The following is a 15,810-nucleotide window of genomic DNA, read 5'->3' on the forward strand; positions in this document are numbered from 1 at the left end:
ACAATAAAATGACAGTGCAATTAGCTAGATCATTACTGTAGTTCCTGAAAACTGTCTACACAATTTAAAAAGAGCCAACCATTTTGACTGAAATTTTTTTGGGGCTTTTTTGCTTTGCTGTTGTCCTTTAACATTCCTGAATCTTCCACTAAGTATCTGGACAGTATATGGTTTCTGAAACAGCCATCTGATATTGCCAGGAAACAGTAACACCCATCTATGCAAAATACAAAGAAAATTAAACAATAAGATGAGGCAAATGACATCTAAGTGAAAATCCCTGGATATACCCTGCCTGGAGTATTTTATTGTTTCTAGGCAGAAAGGAGACAGAGAGCTATTGTTATGTTTCCAGCCACCACTATTTAAATGCTGACCTTAAACACATCTTTTCATGACTTGGATTCTCCCCCCCCCCCTTTTTTTTTTTAAAACATAGAGCCACCTCTCTGGATCATTTGACAGGTTGGGCATTCCCCGCCATCCATTCATATCATGTCCTGACAGTTGCTAATCTCTTTTTTTCTGTTCATTTTCTCTCTTGCTTTTTCTTTTCTGTCTGTTATTTCCTTTTTGCCATCCTTCCCTTTGTTGCTTTTTCACATGTTTGTTTTTAACTTTTCTCCTCCTCATCGTGTACTTCGGATTCCCTCTACTTACTCAACTGCTCATCAGAAGCCACATTCTGCTAGTAAAAGAAGTCAACTGGTGCCACCTGAGGCTCAGCTAGCTCAATGTCACTGCAGTATAGAAGGTTGGCCTGATTCTCTATACAAGTGAGCTGCTCCTCCAGTTGGTTACGGTAGGGGTTACAAAGGGAGAAGAAAAATAAAGTTGGTGGCTTTCAAGGTGTTGCCTGCCATTCTACCTGCAGATGAAGTACCATATTTGCAGTGTGTGATAAAAGAAGGGAAGATTTGGGGTCGTGCTCTTTCTCCCCAACACTGATCCTTATTTCTGCCCTGTGCCTCATGAAATGGACTAGCACCATAGCTACAAAGCTTGCATCAGAGTTTGGTAATGTTACTCTACTGTACCTTGGTGTTTCTCTATCTAGTCAAGAAAAGCAGGCTTGAACAGATCATTAATTTCCTTTTTATTTTTGGGAGGCAAGAAAGGAGCACTGCCCATCCTTCAGCAAAGGGAACCACAGAGAACAGTCTGGGTCTGTATCACATAAACTGAAGAATCAAGCAGATAGGCTCCCTCCACGTCTCAGATTGAGGGAATTGCTTTCCAGCAACCTCCTTCCCCATACTCCTTTCACTCTTCTGGCTTAGCATGGATGGAAAGAGACTGCAACCGTCAGTCTCTCCACAAAGACTCCAGATACTGCAGAGTAAGATGGTGTATGTTATCTCACGTCTCATTGCCATTATTGTAGTGGATTTTATAGCTAAAACAGTGAGTTGTAGTTACAGTAGCATAAACTGCTTGCTTAAACAAGTATAAATGACACACAACATTAAACCAACATGAAGCCATGACAGATACTGTATGCTTACACTTATATGTTTACATTATTATTGGATTGAGAGTAGGAAGTCCTTAAAAGTGCACAGAAAAGCAAAAATTAAGAAAGGCACATTAGTTTATATATTAAATAGTGCACTTAATATTCCCAGAAAATACATACCCCCTAAAGCTCCACTGTGATCCAGACTCTTCTTCTTAAAGCCTCGTGAAGCAATCATTAGTGGAACAACAACTGAAAAAAGCCAACGCCATGGAGAAATAGGCCGTAAAGTACCTGAGAAGTTAAAATAAGTATTAAATAAAATATTACATACTCGCCTTCTGAAGGATAGAAAATGGTCTACATGTCAGAATAGTAAATCTTTACTAATATGCATTTACATTCTGAACATACAAATCAGACCTGCTTTATTTTCCTCATCCCTTGTACAATTCAGAAGAGAAATACTTTAACTCTCTTTTAGAACAACACATTGAAAAGGACCTTCTCCCTTTGTTTAGCATTCACATAAATTAATCCATATAAAGAGAAAGTATTCAGTTTAGTAATAAAAACTTTACTAATCAGAAAAAGAACCAAACTTCAGGGAAATGACATAATAATTTTTAAATTTTTAAAAGGTAATTACAGACAGTGAAAATTAAAATTCAAAAATACAAAACTAACTGAAGCCTGATTTTAATTTTGGTAGAATGGATGGGGTAATTATGATTTTACAGCAAATACATAAAGACACTAACGGACTAATGACATTATGGGACCTTTTTCTTCCTAACTTCAAGTAAAGACATAAAATAATATAAAGCCTATAAAACTTAATTTTCAAAATATTATTTTTATTACTTTTATGTAGCAATGGCAGGACTACATTTAAATAAATAAACAGAAATCTTTCCAGTACCTTATATTCTGATCGCTTCTCTAGAACTATATGAAGAAGTTTCAACAATATATTTTATAGTACATTATGCAATAAATACAAATGATTTTGAAAAACATTTCACCTTTAACTAAAAACTTCTTTGACAAATAATCTTGGCAATTTAATAAAGTATCCTGAAGACTGGTTAAAACAATTAGAATTATAAACACCCAGATGAACATGATGTGACAGAGATAAACCAAAATGGTTTATGTAAAGAAAATTTATGTCTCTCAAAACTCAGAAAGTTCTTTGTATGTGTCAGCACAAGAGTAGATAAAGGAGAACACAGACTTAAAATGTAGTTGGACCTTCCAAGAGCCTTTGACATAGTCATGTACAAAAAGACTATTAAGGGAATGAAATATTCATGGAGTGGGAAGTAAAGTACTATAATGGTCATGGATCAGAAATTGTCTAGATATAAAGCATGCAGTAGGAATAAATGGACAATTTTTAACTTTTTCCACTCAACATATATGAACTTTCTATATATAAGTATTCATTCATAGTGTATATTTATCTTCAAAACATCCCTTTGTATTTGATCAACCTCTTATTATCTATGTATTTATTTTGTTCAAATCCTGTAGTAACCAATACATTATAAAATCTACTTGATCCTAATATAAAGCTATCATTGCTTCCACTGCAATGATTAATCATACTTTTATTTGTCTATGCCAGTAACATTGCGGATCTGTCCTTCTCCAAACATGAGCTATCAAATACCTGGCTGGAAATACTAATTGTGTAATAGTCCAACCTCCTTTGGACTATTACACATATAGAATCATTGTTGGTTTTGTGGTTGGCCTAATCTTGAAAATTCTAGCATTTTCTTCCAAAATACCATTATAGGGGGGTCCCCGGTACAAGTCTCCCCCTTATCCGTTGTTTCACCTATCCATTGCTCATCAATAGGGGAACGTGTTCCGATTCACTTTGGTCCCTATCTGCGTATCCGTCATTTGCAGTACTGTACTGTAAATTGCAAATGACAGATATATCGATCGGGACTGACGTGAATTGGAACACGTTCCCCTATTGACAAGGGATGGATATGCGACAGATATGCATAGCCATGGGTGGGCTGTGACTCACCCACTTAATATCCAGGCCCACCCCCCCAGCTCTGCTCCTGCCCCAGCGCTTGCCCCACACCGCCGCCTGTCATGTCAGCCAAGGAGCAGGGTTGGGCCACGGGGGCTTCCAAGCTCCTGACCCTCCTCTCTGGCTGGAGCACTGGGCGGAGTGGAGCAAGTCCCCACACCCCGACCCCGCTCCCCGGCAGGAGCACCGGGCGGAGCAGGGCAAGCCCCCACACCCCACTCCCACTTCCCAGCAGAGCACCAAGCAGAGTGGGGCAAGCCCCCGCACCCTGGCAGGATTGCTGGGCAGAATGGAGAACCCCCCTCCCCACTCTAGTCCCCAGCTGGAGCGCCAGGCAGAGTGGGGCAAGCCCCCGTGCTCCAATCCTGCTCCCTGGCAGGAGCGCCAGGCAGGCAGAGCAGGGTAGGGCAAGCCCCAAGTGCCAGGCGGAGCAGGTACACACATTTTTACCAGGCCCCCCTTTTTTCCAGTAGCCCCTGGCCAGAGCATCTATCACATCCCCCTCCCTCACAAGACCAGCTTTGGGGGGGGGGGGGGGGCAGGCAGCCAGCTCGCTCCTACCCCTCCACTCCCCATCATTGCCCGCCCACCCAAGTGTCCCCCTCTTACCTATGCCACTGCTGAACCAGCGGGTCCCTGGTATACATTGTTTCAGTATCCGTGGCCAGGGTGAATAAAAATCAATGATTTAAAAAAAAAAATTTAAAAAATTGGATTTTATTTAAATTGGATTTTTTTGATAAAATGCTTTTTGAGGAAAAAGCCTATCTAAAGATAGTTTTAATTAAGATACAGTATAGCTCAGAGATATCTCATCATGGAATGGGGATTATAAATGAGAAAAAGCAGTGCTTGGCCAGCAGATGCAGCGGTTCCTGATCCCCAAGGGCTCCAGGGGTATTACAGAGCAGGCACATTCTGCAGTGATGTACCTGAAGTCTGGCATGACATGAGTAATTAAAACATGGAAAGAGGCCTCATTTCTTGGAGGACAGAATTAAGGAAGTAAACAGATCATTAGGCTGAGGTCAGTAGGCTAAAAAGACAATGTCTGGGCCGGCTGCAATAGGAGGGAGAACACCCACTGAACCATTTACTAACAATGGACAAGATAAGTTAGGACTGTAAAAAGAGGAGGTTGAGAGTGCACAATGCATGGTCAGAGCAGGCTGCAGAGGGACTGGTTCTTGCAAAATAAGCAAGCCAATCCAAAAACGTGTGATGCAATGTATAGTAAATGCAATGTAACGTGTAAATGTATATAAATGAAGAGGTTTTCTGTGTAACTTTGGAGATGTGGTATGCCCTATACCCACCCCCTACACTTGAGTCTGATCAACTTTGCATAGGTTTGCTGTATGCCAAGTTAAAGAACCTGAATGACGAAATATGGAGTCAAACGAGGTTTTTTGGATTCCAGAGAACAGAATGAGGTGTTCTTCCACGACTAGACGAATTGTTCTGGGTAAGTAGGGCCTTTCATTTTTGGCTTTTATTGTATTTAATTCTGCCTGGGAATCCAAGAAATGAGTCTGCCATGGGCAATGATTTGAATATTTTGAAAAATTAGCTTAAATGCCCTGTATTACAATAACAAAAACAGGTGAAAATTGGTGGAAAAAAACTGTTTATTTTTCTGGGTAAATACTGAGGTTTATTTTGATGGACGGAAGGACAGGGGAAAAAAGTGTTCAGTAGATTAATGCTTTGGTGAATGGAATTCAATGTGGTTTGCTGCAGAACTAAAACATAACTCAAAACATAATGAGTTTAACAAAACAACACATCTCTAAACCCAAAATAAAACTTTTTATTTGAATAAACAGTTTACTGTTGTAGACTTAGAACAGGGGTTCTCAAACTGGGGATCAGGATGTTGGATCATATTAAAGAAGTTCTATATTAAAATCCATAGTTTAAATTCCAGGGTATTACTAATTAAGAGGTCTCTTGGTTTTTAGTACTGTTTCTCTCCCTCTATGTGTGAAAACGGCAAGCTGCTAATTGTGTTAGTACATTCTAAGACAGTCTGTTCTCAAAGCAATTCTTTGTAACAACCACCACTCACACAGAGAGAGACTCAAAGCAATACTCTGTAACAACAGAAACAGCACCCAGAGACTCCCCGCCCTTTTGTTGTATTCATCTCGCTTTGTTAACAATTGTGATTAAAATAGAGATAGAGGATGTATGTGGATGGATGCTTGGTGTGGATAACTGAATGATCAGGGAGGTGCCAGCCTAAGAATGCAGTGTCCATCGGCTGAAGAAGGCGTCAAGTGGAAATAACCAGAGGACCCCCGGAGGGCAGACTGGAATCCACCCAACAGCCTCAAGAATGGGAGAACCAAAGAACAAGATAACATCTGTCAGCACGGAGCCGTCAGGAATGTGACATCTGGAAATTCCTATAAAAATGGACTCTAGAAAGTGAGAACTTTGGGGTCTGATTCTGCAAGCCAACTTCCAGGAGCATCAGACGAGGCCCTGCTCTCTCCTCATGTCCAGGCCACCTGGCCAGTGGCTTGGCATGAGCAACTCTAAGGCTGGTAACTATGATAACCTTGCAGAACCTGTGTGTGTGTGTATGAATGAATGTGTGAATAAATATGAGATTGAATGGAATGTTATAGCTATAACTATCTGCTTACTATGATTCTGTCTGTATTCACAATAAATGTGGTATTTTGCCTTTTTCCCTTTAATAAGATCCTGCTGGTTTTTATTTTATTGGTATAACAAGGACCTCTCAAGGGGTTGCGAGGTTAATACATGGGGGGTCCTGGGCTGTCAGCCTCCACCCCAAATCCCACTTTGCCTCTAGCATTTATAACAGTGTTAAATATATAAAAAAGTGTTTTTAATTTATAGGGGGGGGGGGTCGCACTCAGGGGCTTGCTATGTGAAAGGGGTCACCAGTGTAAAAGTTTGAAAACCACGGACTTAGAACTATTAGCCTATAAACATTTACTTTTAATAACTGGGCCACACCATTTGCAGCACATACACTTAAGTTAATTCCTTTCTCATGGTTTTTTGTTTGTTTGTTTTTTAAACTTTTGAGTACTTCCTTGTGTTCTGAAATGTATTCAGATACAGATTTTCGTTTTCTTCCCATTTTAGTGGGAGATCTTTAAACCGTTATCTGCTAACAGCTTTAAATGTGTACGTGGTAGGTGTGAGATTCACCAGTACATTCAGATGTGCATGCACTTCAGAGCTTGTGTGTGTGCCTACTGTTTGTATCTTCTAGACCAGAGGTTCTCAAACTGTGGTCCGCGAGCTCCATTCAGGTGATCCACGGATAGTTCCCTCTAAGGTGCGCACCTGGGCGGCCGCACACAACAGAATGAAGGGCCACCCACCTAATTAGGTGTCTGGACCCTGGAGAAGACGCACATGTAAGATGAGATGGTGGTCCTGGGGGGGGATTAGGTGGGAGGGAGCAGTGGGTGAGAAGACGGGGTGGTGGGAATTTGGGACATGCATGGCTGCGGCGGCCAGAGAAAGTGGCGACTTTCCCCAGCTCCAGGACTGTGGCTGCCGGGGAGATACGGCCCTCCTTCCCAATTTATGTACATAGAGAACAAGAAACAATGGGTATTACCATACACACTGTAACGAGAGTGATCACTTAAGGTGAGCTATTACTCTCGTTACAGTGTATATGTACATAAATATCCCCACTGTAATTTCCACTGAACGCATCCAATGAAGTGAGCTGTAGCTCACGAAAGCTTATGCTCAAATAAATTTGTTAGTCTCTAAGGTGCCACAAGTACTGCTTTTCTTTTTGCGAATACAGACTAACATGGCTGCTACTCTGAAACCTGTACCTAAGATGTGTAAGAAAAAGCCTAGTTATTTCTAGCATCACCCAACACAAAATTTTCTATACAAACTTGTATGGGTACTGTGCAGCCAACTGGTTTTAAATTTACAAGGCTTCTTATATTTCTTTTGAGAAAATAAGTAAATTTCCATGTAAAAACTCTTCAGTTAAATTACTAAATATACTATTACTCACAGAGTTCATACATGTGGTTAAGGACAATATAAACATGTGGCAGTTCCCTTTACACACTGCAGCCACCTTAACTCAAAACCAAAAGAAACACTGATGAATTCTTTCAACAGCATTGAAAAGTCTTTGTAATTAAGTATATAGTTAGCGATGCAGATGTTGAAAGAATCTGCATGTTGTGATTCAGTTAGGGTAGTAGACGGAATGTGTACAGTCACCAGATATAATCACTAAAAGGATAATAGAACATTTATGTGAAGTATTCTTTAATATTCTCCTACTACAATGATCCTGACATGTATTTTCTCTATAAGTAATAATATTGATTGAAGAAAAATCTTAACTGCAAATTAACAAAATATGATCAAGATATATTTTATTAGAGGATTGGCACATCTTGCTTCTGGAGGCTGAGCTCATTGCACACACTCCTTGTATTCCTCAATTCCCCCCACAAGCTCCCAGGGTCACCCTCCCATCTCCCTCCATTTTAGGAACTCCATGCAAAAACCCCTCCTTCATGCCAGGGGCTCTGTGTGCCCCTTTTCTCCCTTACTAGGGTTCCCCATTTTCTCCCTGTGCCACTTGTCTCTGTGCCCCCCATCTGCCGCCTGTCTCTGAGCCCCTCGTCCTATGTTCCCCTTACACAATTATTTCATTTTTTCTGTCTGGGAGATAAGTCATTCAGGGCAATCACATTTTAAACTCTATTGAATCAATGGGCAGAGCTGAGATGAGGGGTACTATGCTGGAAGGTATTAATGGCTACCATCAACTGGTTCTTTGATCTATAGACCATTACAGATCTCACTGAAGCTGACTGGTCTCTAACCACATGCCAGGAGCCTTCGTGTGTCCTCCATTGGTTTTTCAATTTTCATCAAAATCCATAGGGTCCTACTGATGACTAGAACATTCTCTAAAAGTTTGGAGTTGACAGGAGGCAGTATTAAAAAGTTATCATTTACTAACAGAGACAGAGACGATGGGGGTTCAAGTTGAGCATAGGGCTAAATTTTGCTCAGCCAAGTAGGCTGGCCACGGACTTACCATAGTATGTACTTGCTGTCAAAGACACAATCCAGAAAGATAACGAAATACAAATAAGCAGGCTCAAAATGACAATATTTGTCATCATTTTGATAGATTCTTTGTAATCCTCCTGCTGGTATGACATGGGAATTCAGAAGACAATTACCTATGGGAGGAAAAGAACAAAAAGGTATCACATACACAATTTCAATTAAAGAACCATTTTTTGTTAAAAACAAAGTTTAATGCAGAGGCTGTGGCTTGGGCCGTAGCACTGGGGGACCATTCCTCAGATCCCTGCTGAGTTAAAGACAGCTACACTCCCACATGGCAGCGCCCCCCACCCCCCAACAGGGGAGCCTCTGGAAACTAACCCAGCAAGAGGGAGCCTCTCCCAACGCGCACACACAAGGGACACCAAGTCCATGTCACCCACCGAAAGGAAAGAGGGAGAGTCAGAAAGGGCAGAACAAGTTCGTGACAGCCCCCCACCTCCATGGGAGCGTGTCGGGTGGGCGGGCCCTTCCTCATACGGTGGAGATTCAAGGGGGGTGGTGTGGGGTCTGCGTGAGGGGCTGGGGGGGCGGGTCCTTGCACCTTCCACAAGGTGGCGGCCCGGCTGCGGCGGCGCCTCTAGGCCCAAGGTCGGCGCAGAAGGGGGGTGGGGGCACGCAACCTCACCCTCTGCCAGGCACGGCGAGCTCGCTGTCCTGCCCCGGCCGCTGGGCGAGCCTCATGCTTGGCCCCCGCGCCGTCGGGCACCAGCGCCGCCAGATCGACCCCGGCTCCGCGCAGCCTCAGGGCTCCGGCCGCCACCCGGCTGCGCATGCTCCGTCCTCCATCTGCGGCCGCTCTGGGAAACACCCTCCGCCGCCCGCGCAGCGCCGTGACAGCGTGGGGGTGGGGCCGCGGGGAACTGAGCCCCCAACCCCCACCGAGCCTGTGAGAGCGGGGACTGGCCCTTCCCCACTGGCTCCGTGCCCCGCCATGCCTGGGACAGCGGGTTCCGACCCCTCCCAGAGTCCCACCGAGCACGTCTCCCCACAGCTGTGACAGCAGAGACTAATCCCCCCTCAGAGCTCGCGCCCCCTGCGTGACAGTGGGGACTGACCTGCCCGCCAAGCCTATGCCCCCACCCCTGTGCCGGGGGGAGTAACGCACCCCCGCACGTCGAGCCCATGCTCTCCATGACTGTGGAACTGAATCCCCGCCCCAACCCCATTCCTGCCCGCCCTTGTGGCGGTGGGGACTGACACACCCCCACCGAGCCCATGCCCTCCACACCCACCAGTGACAGCGGCGACTGCCCCCCCTAATCTCTCTGACAGCTGGACTAACCTGCCCCACAGAGCCCATGGCCTTCTGACAGCAGGGACTGCCCACCAAGCCTGGGCTCCCTAGCCTTGTGATAGCAGGATCTGATTCCCCCCACTGAGGCCAGCCCCCACAACTTCCAAGTAACAATGGGGACTACCCACTCCACTGAAACTGTTCCCCCCCAAACTCCTCAGCAAGTTGGAACTTCTTCCCCCCCACGCCAGTGTCCCCTTCCCATGAGTTACAGCTTGGGCTCTGGCCTCATCCCCTCCTTGAGACTAGAACTGAGACATGGGGCTGTTTCACCCCACTCCAGCACAGAACCTGTGACTGCTTCCCCACTCTCTTCGACTAAGCATCAAGTCTGTGCCTCCATCTGTCTCTTCAGTGAGAGCTAAGGCTGTGCTCCTCTCTCTTGTACTGACTATATGCTCTCCCATCCCTTCAGTGACAACTGGGGCTGGGTCCCCACATCCCCTCTATGAGAGTGACACCTGGGACTGTCTCTCCCACCTCCACACTGAACATCGAGTATTTACCTTTCCCAATACTTCAGTGAGAACCAGGGCTGTGTGCCCCTCTCCTTGTGATGCGTCTGTACTCCGTACTGTCTCCTCAATGAGATCTCCCTCCACGCTCAGACCTGGGCTGCGTGCCCCATCCTTTGAAGTGAATATTGATTCTATGCCCAACCCCTGCTCCAGTCACTAAGCACCAAGTCTGTGACACCACCTGCTTTACACATTCCCACTCAGTCAGTTCTGGGCTGGTCAGTACTGACTGTACAATTTGAAGCCAATGATCTCTAGAATTCCATACATGATTTATATTATGGAACAATCAATCAAACAATCAAAAATTAATAGGTAACAATCTCACTTACCAATTCACAGAATAACAATGACAGGACGATGGCATCAACATAAGGATTAGAGCCTGAAATCATGGGAGTAGTAGTGATATCTCCAAATGTCCTGAGTGAGATTTTAAACTTGTTGAAACACAGCAAAATTCTTCAGCATCAGAGGCAGACTTTAACACCGCCTTACAATTAGCTTCAGCTGAGTGCAAACCAACCCAGTCTGGCAACTTTTCTGAGTACATGCCAGAATTGTTTAGATGGTGCCAGACGATCAACAAAGAAACCAATAAGAGTTATTAAGAGAGGTGCTATGTGACCACAAATATTGTGTGGGTGGGAACCTGGCTATGAGTGCATCTGACTCCAAGTATCAGAGACTTTGTACATCCACAAAGCAAAGAAAGGTATGAAATTCCACAGCCTTCTGTATATTCTCCTTCCCCTTTGGGGCAGATAGCCATCAAATGTACAAGATTTTTGGGATCATTCTGCACAATTCTGACATATCATTCAGAGATTCTATATTGTTATATACACAGCCCATATAATGAAAGGCCTATATCCCACAAATACTTATACAGCTGAGTAACTATAAGCAAACAAAAACAACGATGAGTCCTTGTGGCACCTTAGAGACTAACAAATTTATTTGGGCATAAGCTTTCATGGGCTAAAATCCACCTCCTCAGATGCATGGAGTGAAAAAAACAATAAGCAGAATATATATTATAGCAGATGAAAAGATGGGAGTTGCCTTACCAAGTGGGGAGGGGGGGGCGGTGTCAGTGCTAATGAGTCAATTCAATTAAGGTCAAAGTGGCCTATTCTCAACAGTTGACAAGAAGGGGTGAATACCAAGGGAGGGAAAATTACTTTTGTAGTGCTAACAAGGCCAATGCAATCAAGGTGGCCCATTTCCAATAGTTGACAAGAAGGTGTGAGTATCAGCAAAGGGAAAATTACTTTTTGTAGCGTATATGGCAGAGGGGCATTGCTGGCACATGATGGCATATATTACATTGGTAGATGTGCAGATGAATGAGCCCCTGATGGTGTGGCTGATGTGGTAAGGTCTTTTGATGGTGTTCCTTGAATAGATATGCGGCCATGTACATTAGCCAAACCAGAGAGTCTCTATGCAAAAAGAATAAATGGACACAAATCAGATATCAAGAATTGTAACATTCAAAAACCAATAGGAGAACACTTCAATCTCCCTGGACACTCAATAACAGACTTAAAAGTGGCAATTCTTCAACAAAAAAACTTCAGAAACAGACTCCCAACGAGAAACTGTAGAACTGGAATTAATTTGCAAACTGGATACCATCAAATTAGGCCTGAATAAAGACTGGGAGTGGATGGGTCACTACAAAAAGTAATTTTCCCTCCGCTGATACTCACACCTTGTCAACTGTTGGAAATGGGCCGGCTTGATTGGATTGGCCTTGTTAGCGCTACAAAAGTAATTTTCCCAGCTAAGATTGGGGATCTTCTGGCAATAGTTGCAAGAGCTCAGAGGTTCTTTTGTTGTTGTGGAGATGGATGAATAATTCAAAGGCTGCTTGCAGGCCTTTCTGCTTTGTCTACACTAGGGGTCTGATCCTGCAAATATTTACACGCATGCTTAATTTAATTAAAGTCTATAGGACTATTCTTGTGCTTAAAGTTAAGCACCTGCATAAGTGTTTACAGCATACAGGCTCTGGTAATTTTAGTGAAAAAATTACCACTGATGCCACCATCAGGTCAAGTGTTTCAGACAAGACTCTGGTGACATTCAGCCTATTTACAACTCTATTTTGAGGTTATAAAAGCCAACAGCCATTGGAATCTTCTCTGCACTACAACTCCCACCAATGCTAACACTGGTGTAGCTGAACAGGTTGTAGTGTTGGTGTCTCCGTCCCCCCAAAAAATCCCTTGTGTAAACATGGCCTTATTTGCAAACTGTCTGAAATAATCAACAAACAGCTAACATGACTGTAGGGTTAAACTGATAAAAACAAAACAAACAAGGCAATTGTTTAAGGACCACACTGAACTAACAATGCTAGAGTGCACGCATACAAATACCTAACAGAATCTAAATTACCTAACTTTAAAAATAAGGCAAGATCAAGCTTATTCAGATCACTAGCCTAATAAACCATTGCCTAGTTAGTGGCAATCAACTCCATAATTTATTCATTCCAATATGAATTTATCTATCTCCAATATTATTTTTGTTTGTAAAATATTAAAGTTAGTGGTAGCACACTGAAAAGTTAAGGAGAGTTACTGTTGGAGCAAAAGGGTGTTTGTTGAGCTGTGCTCATCCTGAACAAAAGACTGGATCAGCTATCCAGAAAGGTTTCAAGTTGTAATTTTACCTGATTATAAAGAAGGTTGGAATCACTAATTCTGTAATGATGATTGCACATATATTCACCTTCTCTTTCTTTCAGTTTGTGGGGCTTTGGTCCATAATCTGTCAAAACCTCGTTTGCTTTGCCCCAAGCATCTTCAGCTATGATAAGCCAAAATATATGCCTGTTGGGTCCAGGATTTAGAGGTAACTTGTAAACACACATGAAGCACTATGATCAAGATTTTTAAAAAATAGGAACCTAAAGCTGGGGTCCTTTAGACATCTCAATAAGTAGCCAGATTTTCAAAAGTGCTAAGCACCTAGCAGCTTCTAACGAAGTCAACCCAAATGCTAACTTTAGTGTCCTGTTTTTTTTAAATCTTGGCTTGTGTTTTTAGTGGCACCTGCAAAAATGATACATAAGTTCTGGATCCTGAATATGGAACTATGCTTGAGGAAATGGGATTATATATTATAATTAACGATTATAGGACAGTACAACATCAGACATATCAAGCAAACAGCACTAAACAGTTGAGAACAAATGGTACTCATCCCTGTAGTTCCTGACCAAAGAAGAGATAAACCTTTACTTCTTCTATATTGTTTTGTACTATGTTGTTTTTAGACTTTCTCACTCCATAATTATTGTTCTTATTCAATACAAATTTACACTACCTTTCTTCTGGGCAAAGATTTAAATAAAATATATTAAAACTTTCACACAGTCTGGTTTTAAGAATATTGTTCTTCAATATGTGCTTAAATCCGTAAAAAAAGTTAAGTGCCTTCCATGCTTAGTACACAGTGTTCAACACCTAATAACTAAATTTCTATAAATCTAAGCAGCACACATTACTCATTCATGCTTGTAAAATTTATAATCTATATATTTTTAAATAAACCGTGAGCCATCCAGTGCCAAAAAAGCAACTAAACAATTTTCTTAATGGTTTGGAAAAAAAACCTAACAGGCCTGAAAGCCTTTTCTTTCAACTTTCCTAAATAAATGTCCCTCTGGTCTAAGCAACATCATGAAAAGTTTCAGCTAAAAGCTATCTTTTAGAAGAAGGTGTATGCAACTGAAAGCAAAATTTTAGAACTGAAAGCCTTTTTATCTTCAGCTACAGCACTCCAATCACAGCACTATAAAACAAAACTGGTTTTGAGTCTAGAAGTTCCTACACTGCAGTACCATAATAAGAAAAAGGAATGGATAAAGGAAGTAGGATGTCTGGAGATACTAGCATACTACTATACACAGTATTTTAATCACAATACACTCATCTACATTCTGGGATTTTTGCAGATAATTTTAGAAATATTTCAGGATTTGGCATTTTCTAATGTAGGTTTGTAATATCAGAGCATAAAATGTCTCCTGTACCAGAGAGCTCTTGAAAATAAATTTTGTTTTCTGCTTTTTTCCCCCTTCCCCTCCTTTCTAACACTCTAATATAGTATTTTTCATCTTCTTTTCTTCATCACTTCTCAAAGTAAATTCATATCCATGATATCTCTGTTTCTGAAAACACATTGTTTCTATCACTTTTCAGGTTCTTTCCTTAGAGCTGTAACATCGAAAGGGAACACTCTCATTATAAATTAGTCAATTTTTACCTGTTTTTGGGTGTTTTTAAATAACAGGAACTATATTAGTTTAATCAAGGAATAACAGGAAGAGCAGGGGGAACTGGAAACCTTAACTGGTGAGCTTATGCCAATTAGGGTTGGAGCTGGGTCTATATAAATACAACTCTAGGCCTGCTAATATAGTTACCTTGGAATTAGTTTGATAGTAAAGATCAATTGGACTGTTCTTAATTATTTAAGGTGTTTGGTAGTTCTGTGTACATTTTATTCATTTTTACTTAAAATATATCTGTATTAGCTTGTCTTACAGAGCAAAACTTTATAACTAGGAATGGTCTTGTACATTGCTTTTATATTTCTTGTAACCCTCCATAAAGGCAATATTGAGGGTTGGTTTTATTATTTAATAGAAAGTTATCAACTTAATTTGTTTTTAAACAATGGACTTTAAAAATCCATGTGTCTGATAGAGCACCCTTTAAAAGTGTAGATAGAGCACCCTTTAAAAGCACCTTTAAAAGCACCCTTTACACCCAGCAAAGTGGAACTAGTCTGGTGAGAGCCAGGATAAGACCTTTTGCTTGTGTGCAGACTACTGGTGTCTGGGAATTGGACTACAGCTGCACAGCACATAGGCTCCCAAAGTTACAGGGCAGGGGGTGATGGAACCCCTTTTGTCTGGGTGGAGCCCAAAACATCATAGGTGCATAAGTAGTTTCTTGTGAGAATGAGTTGGGTGCTTGCCTAAGTCCACACATAACAGTCAGAGGAGGAGGAGCTGCCATCACCCAATGAATAACTTTTAGCCCAGTGCTTAATGCAGTTGCCTGGGATGTGGAAGACCTGGGTTCAATTTCCCTCTCTGCTGGAGGGGAAAATGGATTTGAACAGGATTCTCCTACATCTCAAGAATGGCGTTCGAACCACTGAGCTGTGCGATAGTCTCATCTAAGAGAGCTCCCTCATTCTATCCTGGTGAATCTGTTTCATCATGTATAAATAATTAAAGAAGCATGAGACCATGGGAACTGGTACCTAGGTCATCCACATAGACACCCTAACCACCAGGCTATAGAGTAGTTCTGGGGGAATTCTGCACCACTGCGCACACACAGAATTA

At 42.2% G+C, this 15,810-nt stretch overlaps 1 protein-coding gene across 6 annotated transcripts in view; it reads right to left on the bottom strand.

Annotated features, from left to right (window-relative positions):
- Positions 1-10,887, bottom strand: part of TMEM19 (transmembrane protein 19) — a 38,524-nt gene extending 27,637 nt beyond the window's left edge. For 3 of the 6 annotated variants that reach the window (XR_006291357.1, XM_037886464.2, XM_037886448.2), the window contains exons 1-3: positions 9,250-9,523; positions 8,587-8,734; positions 1,637-1,750 (exon numbers count right to left, since the gene is read on the bottom strand). Coding sequence is in view for 5 of the 6 variants with exons in the window: in XM_037886464.2 (XP_037742392.1) it covers positions 1,637-1,750; positions 8,587-8,713 (241 nt within the window). In the remaining variant the exon portion in view is untranslated. Of the gene's footprint in view, positions 1-1,636; positions 1,751-8,586; positions 8,735-8,942; positions 9,524-10,768 lie in introns of those variants that run through there. The other 3 variants (XM_007054799.4, XM_043547808.1, XM_043547801.1) reach the window with 3 other exon arrangements.
- Between the last annotated feature and the right edge of the window lie 4,923 nt (positions 10,888-15,810).

Source organism: Chelonia mydas, chromosome 1 (genome assembly GCF_015237465.2).
Source record: "Chelonia mydas isolate rCheMyd1 chromosome 1, rCheMyd1.pri.v2, whole genome shotgun sequence".
Lineage (NCBI taxonomy): Eukaryota > Metazoa > Chordata > Testudines > Cheloniidae > Chelonia > Chelonia mydas.